Genomic DNA, 14,187 nt, shown 5'->3' with positions numbered 1-14,187 from the left:
TGTCCATGACACATCCTAGGTTATTATTTGTGTCTTATTTAAAATTGAGTTGAGGTATTTTATTTTTTTAAAGATTGTATTTATTTATTTGAGAGAGAGAGACAGAGAATGAGAGATGAGAGAGAGGTCATGAGAGAGAGAGCATGAGAGGAGAGAGGCCATCAGGAGAAACAGACCCCTGCCAAGCAGGGAGCCTGATGTAGGACTCGATCCCAGGACGCCAGGATTATGACCTGAGCCAAAGGCAGTCCACTTAACCAACTGAGCCACCCAGGCGCCCTGAGTTGAGATATTTTAAATAAGAAAGAAAAATTCAGTATTTCAAGGAAGTCTATGGCAGGAAAAAATAAAGATTTTTCTTTAATCATGGTCTAAGTCCTGATTCCACTTCCTATTAGCTGTATGAGACTGCTGGAAAATTACTTAGCTTAGTCTTCATCTGACAGGTGGGATTTTAATGTAGATTTCAGAGTTACTATGAGATAACATACGAAGAAAACCTAGCTCAAATCTTCTCCATTCTCTCTTCCCCTTTATGTGTTATGTCTGGACTTGAACTTGGTTGGCTCCTTTCTTTATGGAAGAAGCACCTGTTCCCCATGTTCTACATTACCTACAGTATTTTTTAATATTGTCTCAGTGTCTATTTTTTTTAATCTTTGGAGGAAGTAAAACTATGTATTGGATTAATCAAATATGAAACTATATTTCTGTATCATCACTCTTCTTAACTATGATTATTATTCTAAGGCTTAAATTGAAATGATATTTATAAAGCTTTTCTTTAACAGTCCAAATCTGTGACATACTAACCTTGACATAGGGCTTGGTTATTAACAAAACTGAAGCATTAAAATAAATATCATTTTAGGGCACCTGGGTGGCTCAGTGGTTAAGCAACTGCCTTCGGCTCAGGTCATGATCCTGGAGTCCCAGGATCAAGTCCCACATCAGCCCCTCTGCTCATCAGGGAGCCGGCTTCTCCCTCTGCCCCTCACCCCTTTCATGCTGGCTCGCTCTCTCTCTCTTTCAAATAAATAAAATCTTTTTTAAAATAAATAAATAAATATCATTTTAACACTGATTGTTATCAGAGAATGAATCTGACATAGTGCTTTCTACAAGTTCATGGTATGCAGTTTTGGAACAATATCATTAAGTGTAGTCACGCACCTTTCCAAACTGCAGAGTGCAACCTAACACTAGGCACAAATCAATTTAGCTGGCCAAGACTCACAATTTTTTAATAAAATAGATCAGAGCATTAGAAAGAGTGCAAGTAAGCATTTCATGCAAATCTTGTTTCTATTTTATATTAATATTTGTATGTAGTATGTATATATTGGGTTATAGTATAAAATAGACTTCTTCAATAGATGGAAGCTTAAAAAAAGAAATATGAAAATTACTGTATTACTAATTAGCTAAGAGAAAGAATTTATGTCCTTTTATGATAAAAGAATAAATATATGCCACATAGCTGGCCATCCCAGACCCTTGGCAGATGTTTCTTCTGAACTTCTACAAAGCTCCCTAAGTGATTATTATAACACTAATGTTTGTTACAAAGTGCAAATCAGTTCATATCATCTTATGTACAGTTCCTCTGCCTGGAATGCCTTTTCACCCTTTCTTGGCCAGATGCAAAACCACCAAAACATCAAACAGTAGGACATACTCAAGAAACAGCACCAAATAAATCAACGGGAAACTAGAGAGTAATGACGCTGACATAATGACTACCTTCATTACTTGAAAATATTTTAAAATAGCTTTAGTTCTTCATTTTCACAAATAACTAGAAAATTCTCCTCCAGAGTAACAGGGGGGAAAAAAATGGCATCAGAATATATATATAGCAGCACTAGTCACAATAACCAAAAAGTAGAAAAATCCCAAATGTTTATCAGTAGTAAAACAGATTAAAAAAATTATAGTATATTCAAATACTAGAGCACCGTAAGGCCAGGAGAATGAATGAAATACAATGACATGCAATCATTTAGGTGAACCTCACAAATATGTTGAACAAAATAACACAGATCCAATAGAATAATACCACATGATTCCATTTGTGTAAAATCTAAATATAAAATATATATATATTAAAAAAAAAAAATATATATATATATATAATATCTATGGTGGTGCGCCTGGGTGGCTTAGTGAGTTAAGTATCTGCCTTCGGCTCAGGTCATGATCTCAGAGTCCTGGGATCGATCCCCACGTCAGGCTCTGTGCTCAGCAAGGAGCCTGCTTCCCCTTCTCTCTCTCAGCCTGCCTCTCTACCTACTTGTGATCTCTGTCTGTCAAAAAAATAAAGTCTTAAAAAAAAAAGTCTATGGTACCAGATAAAAGGATAATGTTACCCTTTGGGGTGGGAAGTAATCTTCCCTAGAGGGGAGTATGAGAAAGAGATACTGGAGGGCTGGTAATGTTCTGCTTCTTACACTCAGTAATGGTTTCAAAATATGTTCTGGCAATTCAATGAGTTGCCGATTTTCCATTTGTGCACTTTTCACTACCTATGTTATGTTTTTTTTTTTTTAAAAAAGACTTTATTTATTTATTTGCCAGAGACAGAGGGAGAGAGAGCGCGAGCACAGGCAGACAAAGAGGCAGGCAGAGGCAGAGGGAGAAGCAGGCTCCCTGCTGAGCAAGGAGCCCGATGTAGGACTCGATCCCAGGACCCTGGGATCATGACCCGAGCCGAAGGCAGCTGCTTAACAAACTGAGCCACCCAGGCGTCCCTATGTTATGTTTTAATAAAAACTTTATTTGGCAATAAGCACTTTGCTACTTTTATCAATTTTTCTAAATGCATTTTCTGAATAAGCATATCTATCATTCATAATTCTTATTTATTTACCTCTTTCTTGAGCCACAGGGAATTTAAGGTGGTTCAAAGGTACATGACTGATGCAGTCAATTTTAGACTAGACTAAAGAACATCTATGTCAGACCTGGAAACTCACCATTGCAGGAACTGCCTCACTACCTGACAACTGTTTGTCAAGTGCTTTGACCAGTCAAGCACCAATAAGAAGCATACAGCTTACGTGAAAACATCTTCACCCATATCATTCTCAATCTTCAGAAAAAGCAGATAGACCAAGAAGGCTTTTTGTTTGCGTGTTTGTTTGTTTGTTTGTTTTGTCTTTTTGAGAAAGAACAGCATGCACATGCTGATGGGAGCAGCAGGGGGTAGGACAGGGGGAAAAGGAGAGAAGGAATCCTAAGCGGGCTCTATGCCCAGTGCAGAACATGAAGCAAACTCGATCTCACAGCCCTAAGATCATGACCTGAGCCAGAATCAAAAGTCAGATTCTTAACTGGCTGAGCCACCCTGTTGCCCCCATTAAACTTTTTGCTTTTTTAAAAAAATTTTTAGAAGATTTTATTTATTTGAGAGAGAGTGAGCAAGAGAGAGAAAGAGCATGAGCAGAGGGGAGGGGCAGAAGGAGAGGGAGAAGGAGACTCCCCACTGAGCTGGGAGCCCAATGTGGGACCCAATCCCAGGACCCAGGGATCATGACCTGAGCCAAAAGCCAACACTCAACCAGCTGAGCTACCAGGGCACCCCCACACACACAGCAGAATTTTGAAAGGAAAATCAAATTAACTATATATTCAAGGAACTGCTAATTTCCATTGTTATTTGTTTCAAAAAAAAAAGAAAAATCAACCTTTTTTGAGATCCATCATCTCTCCCTTATGACTTAATAACAGGCTGCCCATGCGTTTAGAAATTTCACCTCTGACCCTAGACTCAGTTCTATTTCAAGTTAACATGATTAAGTACAGCAAAAGAATCAAGTGATACGCTCATCAACAGGTATATGCAGTCTCTAAAACTTTCTTCTAAGATGCTCTCTATGACCTGAAACTGAGAAATTCAGTCTTCTGGAGGAGACAGGAGAGAAAAAGTACCCCGGTGTCTTAAGGAAGACTGTAACAAGCCATGTTGACAATTAGCACTTCAGTAAAAGCCTCAAAATGTTGATCCGTGGACTCATGTTTTACACCTAAAAAGACATAAATAATTTTGCCTGGACTGTTGGAAATCTGTTCCATCAGGGGATCTTAAGTAGGAGGCCCATAATATTCCTCCAGAAGCAAATGATCTTGGGATTGAAACAGCTGATGAGTGACTCTTAGATCAGGCAGATGACTAACCAATATCGACAGCTTCCATCTAAGAAAAGAAGAATGATTTTCTGGTATCTCTACTTCTCCTTTCTAAAAATTATTTTGTTTACTCTTTATCTTAGTTATTATTATGTTTTGGTATCTAATGATCAACTAATGGTTTCTCATATACTTTCATGTATTTTGTGAAAATCTCCCTATAATCCCACTAATAATATGTAATAGATGTTCTTGGAAACACCACATGCAGTAAATATCCCTCCTTCTAGAGCATTTCTATACTGGAATTTTCTTCACGTTATTAACCCTAACCTTCAGTCATACAAATATTCAACCTTGCGGGGCACCTGGGTGGCTCAGTGGGTTAAAGCCTCTGCCTTCAGCTTGGGTCCTGATCCCAGAGTCCTGGAATCGAGCCCCACATCGGGCTCTCTGCTCAGCAGGGAGCCTGCTTCCCTTCCTCTCTCTCTCTCTCTCTGCCTGCCTCTCTGCCTATTTGTAATCTCTGTCAAATAAATAAATAAAATCTTCAAAAAAAAAAGAAAGAAAGAAATTCAACCTTGCTCCCAAGTCATTACAGCAGTTTCAACAGAATCAACAACACCAGGAGCAGGGCCTAAAATTATCATTATCTTTACTTTAGTAGCAAATCTTTATCTTTGGGCATCCTGAAATTTCCATCTCATTGCAATAAATGAAAATCAAATGTAAACTAACTGCAGCAGATGTACTATTGCTCATTATATAGAGTCACCTATCTTCATGATCACATGGAAAGACTTTCTAGACTTCCTCATAATTAGTTAAGAGCCTTCTGACAGGTTTGGGGAATGAGCTGTGAGCAAAAGTGACCGACCTCTATTAGTTTACTAAATTCTCCTTTCTCCATCTGTTCTCTTCCTCTGATGCAGAAATCTGGTAGCTATGTGTTCCAGGTGGCTTACCAACAAGATAGAAACCCTGAACTGCCACTTAGAAGAGAAGCATTCTATCATCCTATAGATAAGTCTCAGTGTTTTTAGTGTCCCTAGGCTATGATCTTCACAATCACCTTTCAGCAAGATGGGAAGGCTAGAGGGGACTGCAATTGGGTATATCCCTTCTCTCCTGTTGGCTAGGTAAAGTAATATCCCTTGAGAACAAAAAGTTCTGAGAATATTTCGAAACAATTAGTTTTACCCTCCTCTGCTGAAGGTACAAGAGAATTGTTCACTGACCTTCACCTTGAGAACCTGGTGAGGTTCCTCACAAAACTGGGGAGGTCGAAAAGGCTGTTCCCCTAAGGCTGGGCTCCTAGGAATTTTTAACTCTTAAGTCAGTGCACTCAGCCCTCAGTCTGAGTTCCATTAGTTATAGTTTAAGTTTTCCTACCAGATCCTACCTAGCTCCAAGAGTTTCTGTTCCCAGACAGCAGTTGTCCTCTTTCCTCGCCTCTCCCTCCAACTGTCAGGGGAATGATTTGCTCTGTGATTTCAATTATGTGATAAATCTTAGAAGAGCTGTTGATTTTCAGTTTGTTCAGCCTTTTTTTTTTTTTTAAAGATTTATTTATTTGACAGAGAGAAATCACAAGTAGACAGAGAGGCAGCCAGAGAGAGAGAGAGAGGGAAGCAGGCTCCCTGCTGAGCAGAAAGCCCGATGCGGGACTCGATTCCAGGACCCTGAGATCATGACCTGAGCCGAAGGCAGCGGCTTAATCCACTGAGCCACCCAGGCGCCCCTGTTCAGCCTTTTCTTGTTGCGAGGATAAGAGTAACAACTTCCAAACTCTCTCCATGTCAAAAGGAAACCAGAAAATCACCACAATATTTTTTTCATTGTTCATCAGCATGTCTTTTTCACACGTGAATGTGAAATATTTGTGAGAGCAGGAACCACAGTCCTTTTATCTCTGGATTCCTAGTACCCTGCACGGCGTTAGAATTCTTCAGGGCTCAATCACGGACCTTCTTATCTGCTCTTCTCCATACACTCTCTAAGTTATCTTATCTATTCATCTAGATTTAATACCAAAAGTTATAACTCTAGCCAATCCCTATCTCTCCTTCAAAGTTTGGCTATTTATAACATCTGAAGCATAAAAAATCTGTAACTTTTATTTTAGTTGCTAGTCTTAACCTATTCATCCTTTCCCCATCTTGATCAGAGTTAATGGCATCACCGCCTAATTAGTTCTTCCTATCAGAAATCTGGCAGTCATCTTTGGCTCTTTTCTCTTCCTTAATAACTTTTTCCAAATCTACTACACTAAAAATAATCCTGTCATTTCAACCTCCAAATATATCCCCCAATCCACTCCTCTCCATCTTCACTCTAATCAATTTGGTCCAAGTCATCATCATTTCTAGCAAAGTCTTTCATAAAAGCCTCCTCATTGCTCGATCCACTTCTGTTCTCATTCATTCTACTCATAGAGCAGCCAGACTGATATTCACATTTAAATTAACTCAAGTCAATCCCATGTTTAAAAGTTTCCAATTATCATCCTCTTTTACTGAGACTCACACTTATCATTCTCTATAAAACACTACCCTATCTGAGTCCTACTTCTGGAATCTCATCTCCCACCATACTCCCATCTTAAACACTATATTATAGACACATTGGTCTTCCTTGTCTCTCAAACCCTTCGCTACTTAAAAACTTCAACACATCATGTTCCCTATGCTTAAAAAAAACTCTTTCTCTTAGCATTTTTTTCCATTAAAGGACCTCACAATCAAAGAGGATTACTATATTAAATGGCCATTTGATTCTAATCATTAAAATTTTAGATTTTCCTAGTTTTTCAAAAGTGTAATTTTTATTATGTCCCAACATGAATAAAACTGTTATTACATGAAAATTCAAAACAAACTAATCCAATTAACTGGTTTAATTCATCTGTATTTTAAAACTTTCTAACTTACCTTTGTTATTATGCTAGGTATTGGGAATGCAAAGTTAAATTAACAGTTGCATTCCAAAGAATTTAACGGTTTTTTTCCCAATATGCCCATTCTTAATTATCCAGGTACTTGTTTTACACTTTACATATAACTTATAGTATAGTGTCTTTAGAGAAACTTTCCCTCATTTTGATGCTGAGGCAAAAAATAGTAGAAGGAAGGAAGGAAGGAAGGAGAGAGAGAGAGAGAAAGAAAAGAAAAAAAAGAAAACAAAAATTATTTAATTTATATATTAAGGAATTTTTGCAAAGGCTGAGTGAGCTGACAACTGACACAAATGGCTCAACTGATCTTCTATGCCTTAAAATTTATAGAAAGTCAAAATTGGACACACTGTTCTACTTATATCTACAGTTTCACATGAATCACCAATATCAAAATTAGTAAATATTCCATTATATTAAACAACTATGAAGTAAATAAACCCCGAAAATACAGATTCAAGAAACCTACATTATTATAGCCTTGAATAACCACAAAATGGGATTTGTGTAAATTCATTAGAATGAAATTACTATTCAGGAAATATTAGACTTTTAATGCTATCTGATAGAATACTTAGTTATTCTACTATGAAAATATCTATATGGAGTATGAGAGACATAAGTCCTATTTTTTATATATTAAATGAATACCTAGAATTCAGTAAGCGGAGGAAGTTATCCCCTTCAAAAGGTAGTCAAGAGAGAAAAAAATGAGATGACTCAGAAAGAAGTCTTAGAACACAGATGAATTAAAGAAAGGATTCATAAGTATCCTGGGTTTTAGATCAGAAAGACAGAAGGAAAACACCTAGAAAATTATATACCATAAATCCTCAGCATAACAGGAATGTGAGATGAAAAATCTAACTATTGAGAGACTCTATTAATTCTCAATTTATTTTTTTAGTGGCTTCATGTCCAGTGTGGAGCCCAATGTGGGACTTGAACTCACAACCCTGAGATCAAGACCTGAGCTAAAATCAAGAGTTGGACACTCAACCGACTGAGCCACCCAGGTGTCCCCGATTCTGAATTTTTAAAATTGCATAAATCACAGATCAACAAGAAGAATGAGTTGCCTAAGATAGTTTAAAGGAAATAGCACCCATTAAATAAGAATTAATTTTTAAAACATCCAAAAGTACTAGTCTTTTCTCCTACCATCTTTCTATCCAAAAATCCAAGCAAACTGAATTGTATTTATTATTGAAGTAAAGCTATTTCTTTTCAAGTTTGCCTTGATCTTTGTTTATGTCAATCAAAAGTCACTTTATTTCAGGGGCGCCTGGGTGGCTCAGTGGGTTAAAGCCTCTACCTTCCGCTCAGGTCATGATCTCAGGGTCCTGGGATCGAGCCCCACGTTGGGCTCTCTGCTCAGCGGGGAGCCTGCTTCTCTTCCTCTCTCTCTCTGCCTGCCTCTCTACCTACTTGTGATCTCTGCCAAATAAATAAAATCTTTAAAAAAAAAAAGTCAGTTTATTTCAATAATTAGACATTTTTAAGTGTCTAACTTTTTAAAGCTAATAACCAAATATCTATTTTATTTAATGGCCACTATAATCTACTAAATAATGTAACTTAATCTTTATTACTTTCTGAAACTTACAAATAAGATACATAACTAAAGTCATTTAACACAGAGGCAAATTTGCATCTAATTACATATTGATAGTAATTTTACTATTCTATGACATTTCAGTGCCTTAGAGAAAATAAGCAAAATAATGACAAGGTATGCCATTTTAACACAATTTTTTATTAGAAAAGAGTTTACTAAATTCATTTCTATTTCTTGAAGCACATTCTTAAACCATAAGAATTCTTATGCCATAAAAGGATAAAACATGTAAAATCAGTTGTGAACAAGAAAGGTTTGCCGAGTTCCTCCTACAGATCAGGCATTCTACTAGATGCCAAAGATAAAATAGTAGATAGGACAAAAATGGTCTTGACTTCACCTAGATTAAATACTTCAACAGTTGCCATTTTAGAACTACATAGACAGTAGAACCCCACCCTCCATGCCTCATCCTCAGTTTCACTTTCAGTGCTTTCAGTGACCTGGGATCCACTGGGGCCTGGAAGAAGATGATCCTCCTGCCGTAACAGGTCAATGGTCAATGGTAGCCTTACACTATGTCCTAGGACCTGTGTCATTCTCCTCACTTTATCTCATCATGTAGGCACTTAATCATCTCCCATCATCACAAGAAGAGTGAATATTGTACGTGATATCTTGAGAGAGAGAACCCAAAGTAATATAACTTTTATTAGAGCATATTATAATTGTTCCACTTTATTATTAGTTATTATTGTTTATCTCTTACTGTACCTAATGCATAAATCAAACTTCATCATATGTACATATCATATGTATCATATGTATGTATGTACAGAAAAAAAACAGTAAAAATAGGGATTATGTGCCATCTGCTGTTTCAGGCACCCACTGGGGGTCTTGGAACATATCTGCAGATAGGGGTAAAGGGGACTACTCTAAACTATTAGAAACAGTATACCACAACTTAATCTTAGGTAGGTTGAAACTAAAGCGCTGACAAAATTTAAAATAAAATGCACACAAGATAATATAAAATGAATGAGCAGATAACCCTCAGCCATCACAAGACAAAAAGACATTTATGCCCTAGTTTGCATTAAAAGCAAACATGAAAGTTTCTCTGTTTCATCTTGGGGCTCGCTCCTAAGGTAGTCATTCTCATCCTCTCCTAGAGTTCATGTCACTTCTCAATCTGTCCATCCCTACAAGCAAACCATCTTCTCCACAACCAGAGCTCCCACTTAAAAAAAGCATAGAGGCTGAGCAGTAAGAGCATGTTAGAGTAGATGACAGTTATCATGGACAGATTAGAATTTTAATATATAAAATCTTTCTCACATTCTCAAAGTTACTTACACTTCAAAATATAAATAATATTACTGGCACGGAGTTAAAAAGAGATGGGTGAACAATTTTTTAAAGACTATTTTCTATTTTACTAACAACTGAAATAAATGGAATTGACTCTTTTTTAATGTTTCAGGCCACTGTGAGAATAAATTGCTATGTTTCCCAAATTATGTTGATAACTTAATGAAATGTTCAGTGAAAGCAGGACTCAGTGGTCAAATATGTTTAGTAAACATTGAATGTCCTAACCCCTTCAGAGCACTTTTAGACCCTCAGAAGTATTACAATAAAGAAAACTGCTTGACCTTTTTTTAAAAGAACCTTTCTAAAACTATTTGATCAAAGGCTGAATTGGGGGGGGGTAATATTTCTTAATGTCCTCTGAATTATTTTTTAAAGAAACACACTTTAGAATATATTACATAAATGGAGAAAGACGTTTTACTGGGTAAATATAATTTACATTATCCATACTAAAACTGAGGGGAGAACTACTTCTTTTCACTTTTACTACCCTATAAATTATCCTGTTTTCTTTTTAGAGTTCCATGATAATTAAAGATGAAAGTATCAAACTCATAACCTAACAATTTTAGTTTCTGAGGAATAATATTCCAAGGGCCGCATTTTAATACATACTCTTCAGTATGTTATGCTATCAGAGATAATATTTAGTCTATACAGATCAGCTTACTTACGTCTGGGGCTCCTTTTCATTTTGTTGTTTTTGCTGGGGCTGAAGAACGTTATTTACCAGTTCAGTGATCCCACTAAAGGGAAACCACCTGTTTAAATAAGCAAATAATGTAACTGAATAACAATGTAGGTCAAATGTTTTCTTAACCATAATAATAAAGAGACACAGGCACAAAAGCTACAGCCAATGGAAATGTGAGCTCCAATTACCACCAGGCAGTCAGAATGTAGGGAAATTAAGATTGAACACTTAACCAGTCCCCAAGCAGGCAGCAAAAAACTACATCCAGTCAACATGTGGATGAAGTAAGAAGCTGCAGGCAGCTCTCTTACAAGCCAGAGAGTCAGAAAGCAGAAGACACACTAGCTGCAGCCTATCCAGTATTAGTGTAAGCTAATACCATCCAAGGTGCAGAAAGCGGAATATGGCAAAGGTACAGAAATCAAGCCTACTGCACTCTTAATACATTTACTTACTGTGTCGGTTGTGGTTTGTGCTCTTCTTTGACCCTAAAAAGATAAGTTTGCACAACTGAGTGCACTGTACTAAGAAAAAAATTTCTCTCTACAATTTGTGGCCATGTAAAAATTAAAAATGAGGTTTGTTACATAGAAAAGGTTAGTGCCTTGCTACTTGGAATTATACATTTAAATTAAGTGGACACACACAAAAAAATGTTGAATCACTTGTTCTGAATAAAGGACTGATATTAAAACTCTACTATTGTTTTAATGATTCCATGATTTAGTCCTCGAGTTCTCTGCATATTTTTATTAATATTGATATTGAAGCTTTTAAAATACTTAAAGTGCTATATTAAACACAGTTACATTTGTTTTACTGAAGATAAATCGATTTCCTCTTTATTTTTTTAAATTCTTCCTTAATATAAAATGAAGGCATAAATATTTTAAATAAAAATGTATAGTTTTATAAATGTATTTTAAAAGCCTTACAAATGAATTTATTTATTGCTTAAAGGAGCAGATAAAAGAACTGTGGAGGGGTTATGTATCCAATCTACCTAAAAATAACTACTAAAATAACTATGTATATTAAATTTTAAACATTTATAAGCTAAAGTAAATTATTCATATAAGATAACAGACTAAAAATGCATTTAAACTACAATCAACTCAGTGCTTCACTGAAATAGCACTAGATATTTACAAGGTAGAGAAAGCCCACACCCAAGGGTACTGGATTCCTCTGAAATTTGTCTTCCCACATTCTACCTAGGACCAGTCCTGAGAGGTAAATTTATGACTCAGTGATCAGTTCATTAGCTTTTACTTTCCCAAAGAAAGGCTAAGAATTGGTAACTAAAAATGTCACTGAAGTCTAGGATTTTCATAAGGAAATTATATTAACACTGTGCATTAGATTCTTTTTAGATCAAATTGATTTTTTCTTTTCCAGTGTGTTCCTATTTATAACGATATAAACAATAAATGAAAAGGTATACCCTTACAATATTCTTGTGTCCCAACAGATAAATATAATTGATAATTGTGTATCTCTGTATTAACCCAAAAAAGAATATCCTGTGTTCCCCGCATAAACTTCAAAAAAGTGTAATAGTATTATCCCAGAGCTAAACCCATATCACTTAATAATTAAATATAGTCATATAATGGATTAATAATAAGATTATATTTAGCACCAAATATCCTATCAGCAAACAAACACAAAAACCTTAGAGTGACACTGGATTCTATCCTGAAAACCTGTTGTATTTCCTAGAGAGTAAGATTAAAAACTGCTTTAACATTTCAAAACAAAATAGGCCCCAAACAGATAATGGCAAAGAAAGATTACCGTACCAGCTCATCAAAATGGAGAACAATGCAAGATCACCCTTTACCAAATGACATGTATGTTAAAAACAATAAATATTTAAACTAATAAATGAATATTGAAATAAATATGCAAATGAGGGGAAATATTGTTAAAGAATTCTTGGGTGATCTCTTCAAGAAATCATGTTGCTTTTTAAATTAATGACAAAAGTTTTGATCTTAAACAAATTGATATTAATCTACCAATCAGTTCCTAATTTCAAAATTTTACTTGAAAAATTAACAGACATAAAAATGTTAACTACCAATTCTAGGAAGTATTTCTGGGCATTGTAAGATACGTGAAATATACAAACATTTGCATCAGCTTCCCAAATAAAATATGTATCATAATAAGGCAGTTCAAATATTTATCCCATCAGGTGGCCAACAGACACATGAAAAGATGTTCATCATCACTTACTCTTAGGGAAATTCAAACCAAACTATAATAAATTATCACCTCACACCTGTCAGAACGGTATAATCAACAACACAAGAAACAACAGGTGCTGGTGAGGATGTGGAGAAAAAGGAATGCTCATGCACTGTTGGTGGGAATATAAACTGGTATAGCCCCTCTAGAAAACAGTACGGAAGTTCCCCAAAAACTTAAAAAAGAGAACTACCCTATGATCCAGTGGTCACACTACTGGGCATTTACCCAAAGAATACAAAAACACTAAATTCAAAGGGACACATGCTCCTTGATGTTTACAGCAATATGGTCTACAATAGCCAAATTAAGGAAGCAGCCCAAGTGTCCATCGATAGACAAATGGATAAAGAATGTGTGGCATATATATATAGTGGAATATTATTCAGCCATTAAAAAGAATGACCTCTTGCCATTTGCAATGACATGCATGGAGCTGCAGAGTATAATGTTATGCAAGTCAATCAGAGAAAGACAAAACCATATGATTTCACTCATATGTGGAACTTAAGAAACAAAACAAACGAGCAAAAGAGAAAGAAAGAGGGAAAAAAAGCAAGAAACAGGCTCTTAACTACAGACAACAAACTGATGGTTACCGAAGGGGAAGCTGATGGGGAAACAGGTTTAAACTGGTAATGGGGATTAACAAGTGCACTTGTTGGGGCACCTGGGTGGCTCAGTGAGATAAGCATCTTCCTCCAGCCCAGGTTATAATCCCGGGGTCCTGGAATGGAGCACCCACATCGTGATCCCTGCTCAGCAGGGATCCTGCTTCCCCCCAACCCCATTCATGCTCTTTCTTGCTATCTGTCTTGATAAATAAATAAATCAAGAGTGCACTTCTTGTGATGTATGGAATTGCTGAATCACTATATTTCACACCTGAAACTGAAAAAACACTACCTTAAAAGAATTTATCCTGTCTTTAAATACAATCAAGAATATAAAATCATTCTCCCTTTTCCCCAATATTGTAAACAAAATAAAACCTCAAAATGTCTGGACATAATTAAAATTCATGATGAGTTCATTTACAAACAGGTAATATGAAAAAGTAATCATATCATATTTTTTATAATACACTAACATTATTAACAATGAACACCTACATTCCTGCATTCCAAAAAGTGTATGAAGGACTTCCACTTGCCAGTCAGATACATAAAACGCTTAGAAATCATCAATTCCATCCTTACAACAAGCAAAAAGCTGAACAAACTG

The 14,187-nt window shown here is 36.0% G+C and overlaps 1 protein-coding gene across 45 annotated transcripts in view; it reads right to left on the bottom strand.

Annotated features, from left to right (window-relative positions):
• Positions 1–14,187, bottom strand: part of RIMS2 (regulating synaptic membrane exocytosis 2) — a 600,488-nt gene that overhangs the window by 490,563 nt on the left and 95,738 nt on the right. For 28 of the 45 annotated variants that reach the window (XM_059394973.1, XM_059394974.1, XM_059394987.1 and 25 more), the window contains exons 2-3: positions 11,166–11,198; positions 10,691–10,777 (exon numbers count right to left, since the gene is read on the bottom strand). The exons of the other annotated variants lie outside the window; for them this stretch is intronic. In XM_059394973.1, the coding sequence (XP_059250956.1) occupies positions 10,691–10,777; positions 11,166–11,198 (120 nt within the window). The remainder of the gene's footprint in view (positions 1–10,690; positions 10,778–11,165; positions 11,199–14,187) is intronic. 45 annotated transcript variants of the gene reach the window in all.

This window comes from Mustela nigripes, chromosome 3 (assembly GCF_022355385.1).
Source record: "Mustela nigripes isolate SB6536 chromosome 3, MUSNIG.SB6536, whole genome shotgun sequence".
NCBI lineage: Eukaryota > Metazoa > Chordata > Mammalia > Carnivora > Mustelidae > Mustela > Mustela nigripes.
The sequence above is the reverse complement of the archived record's forward strand: the minus strand, read 5'-3'. Positions and strand labels throughout refer to the sequence as shown.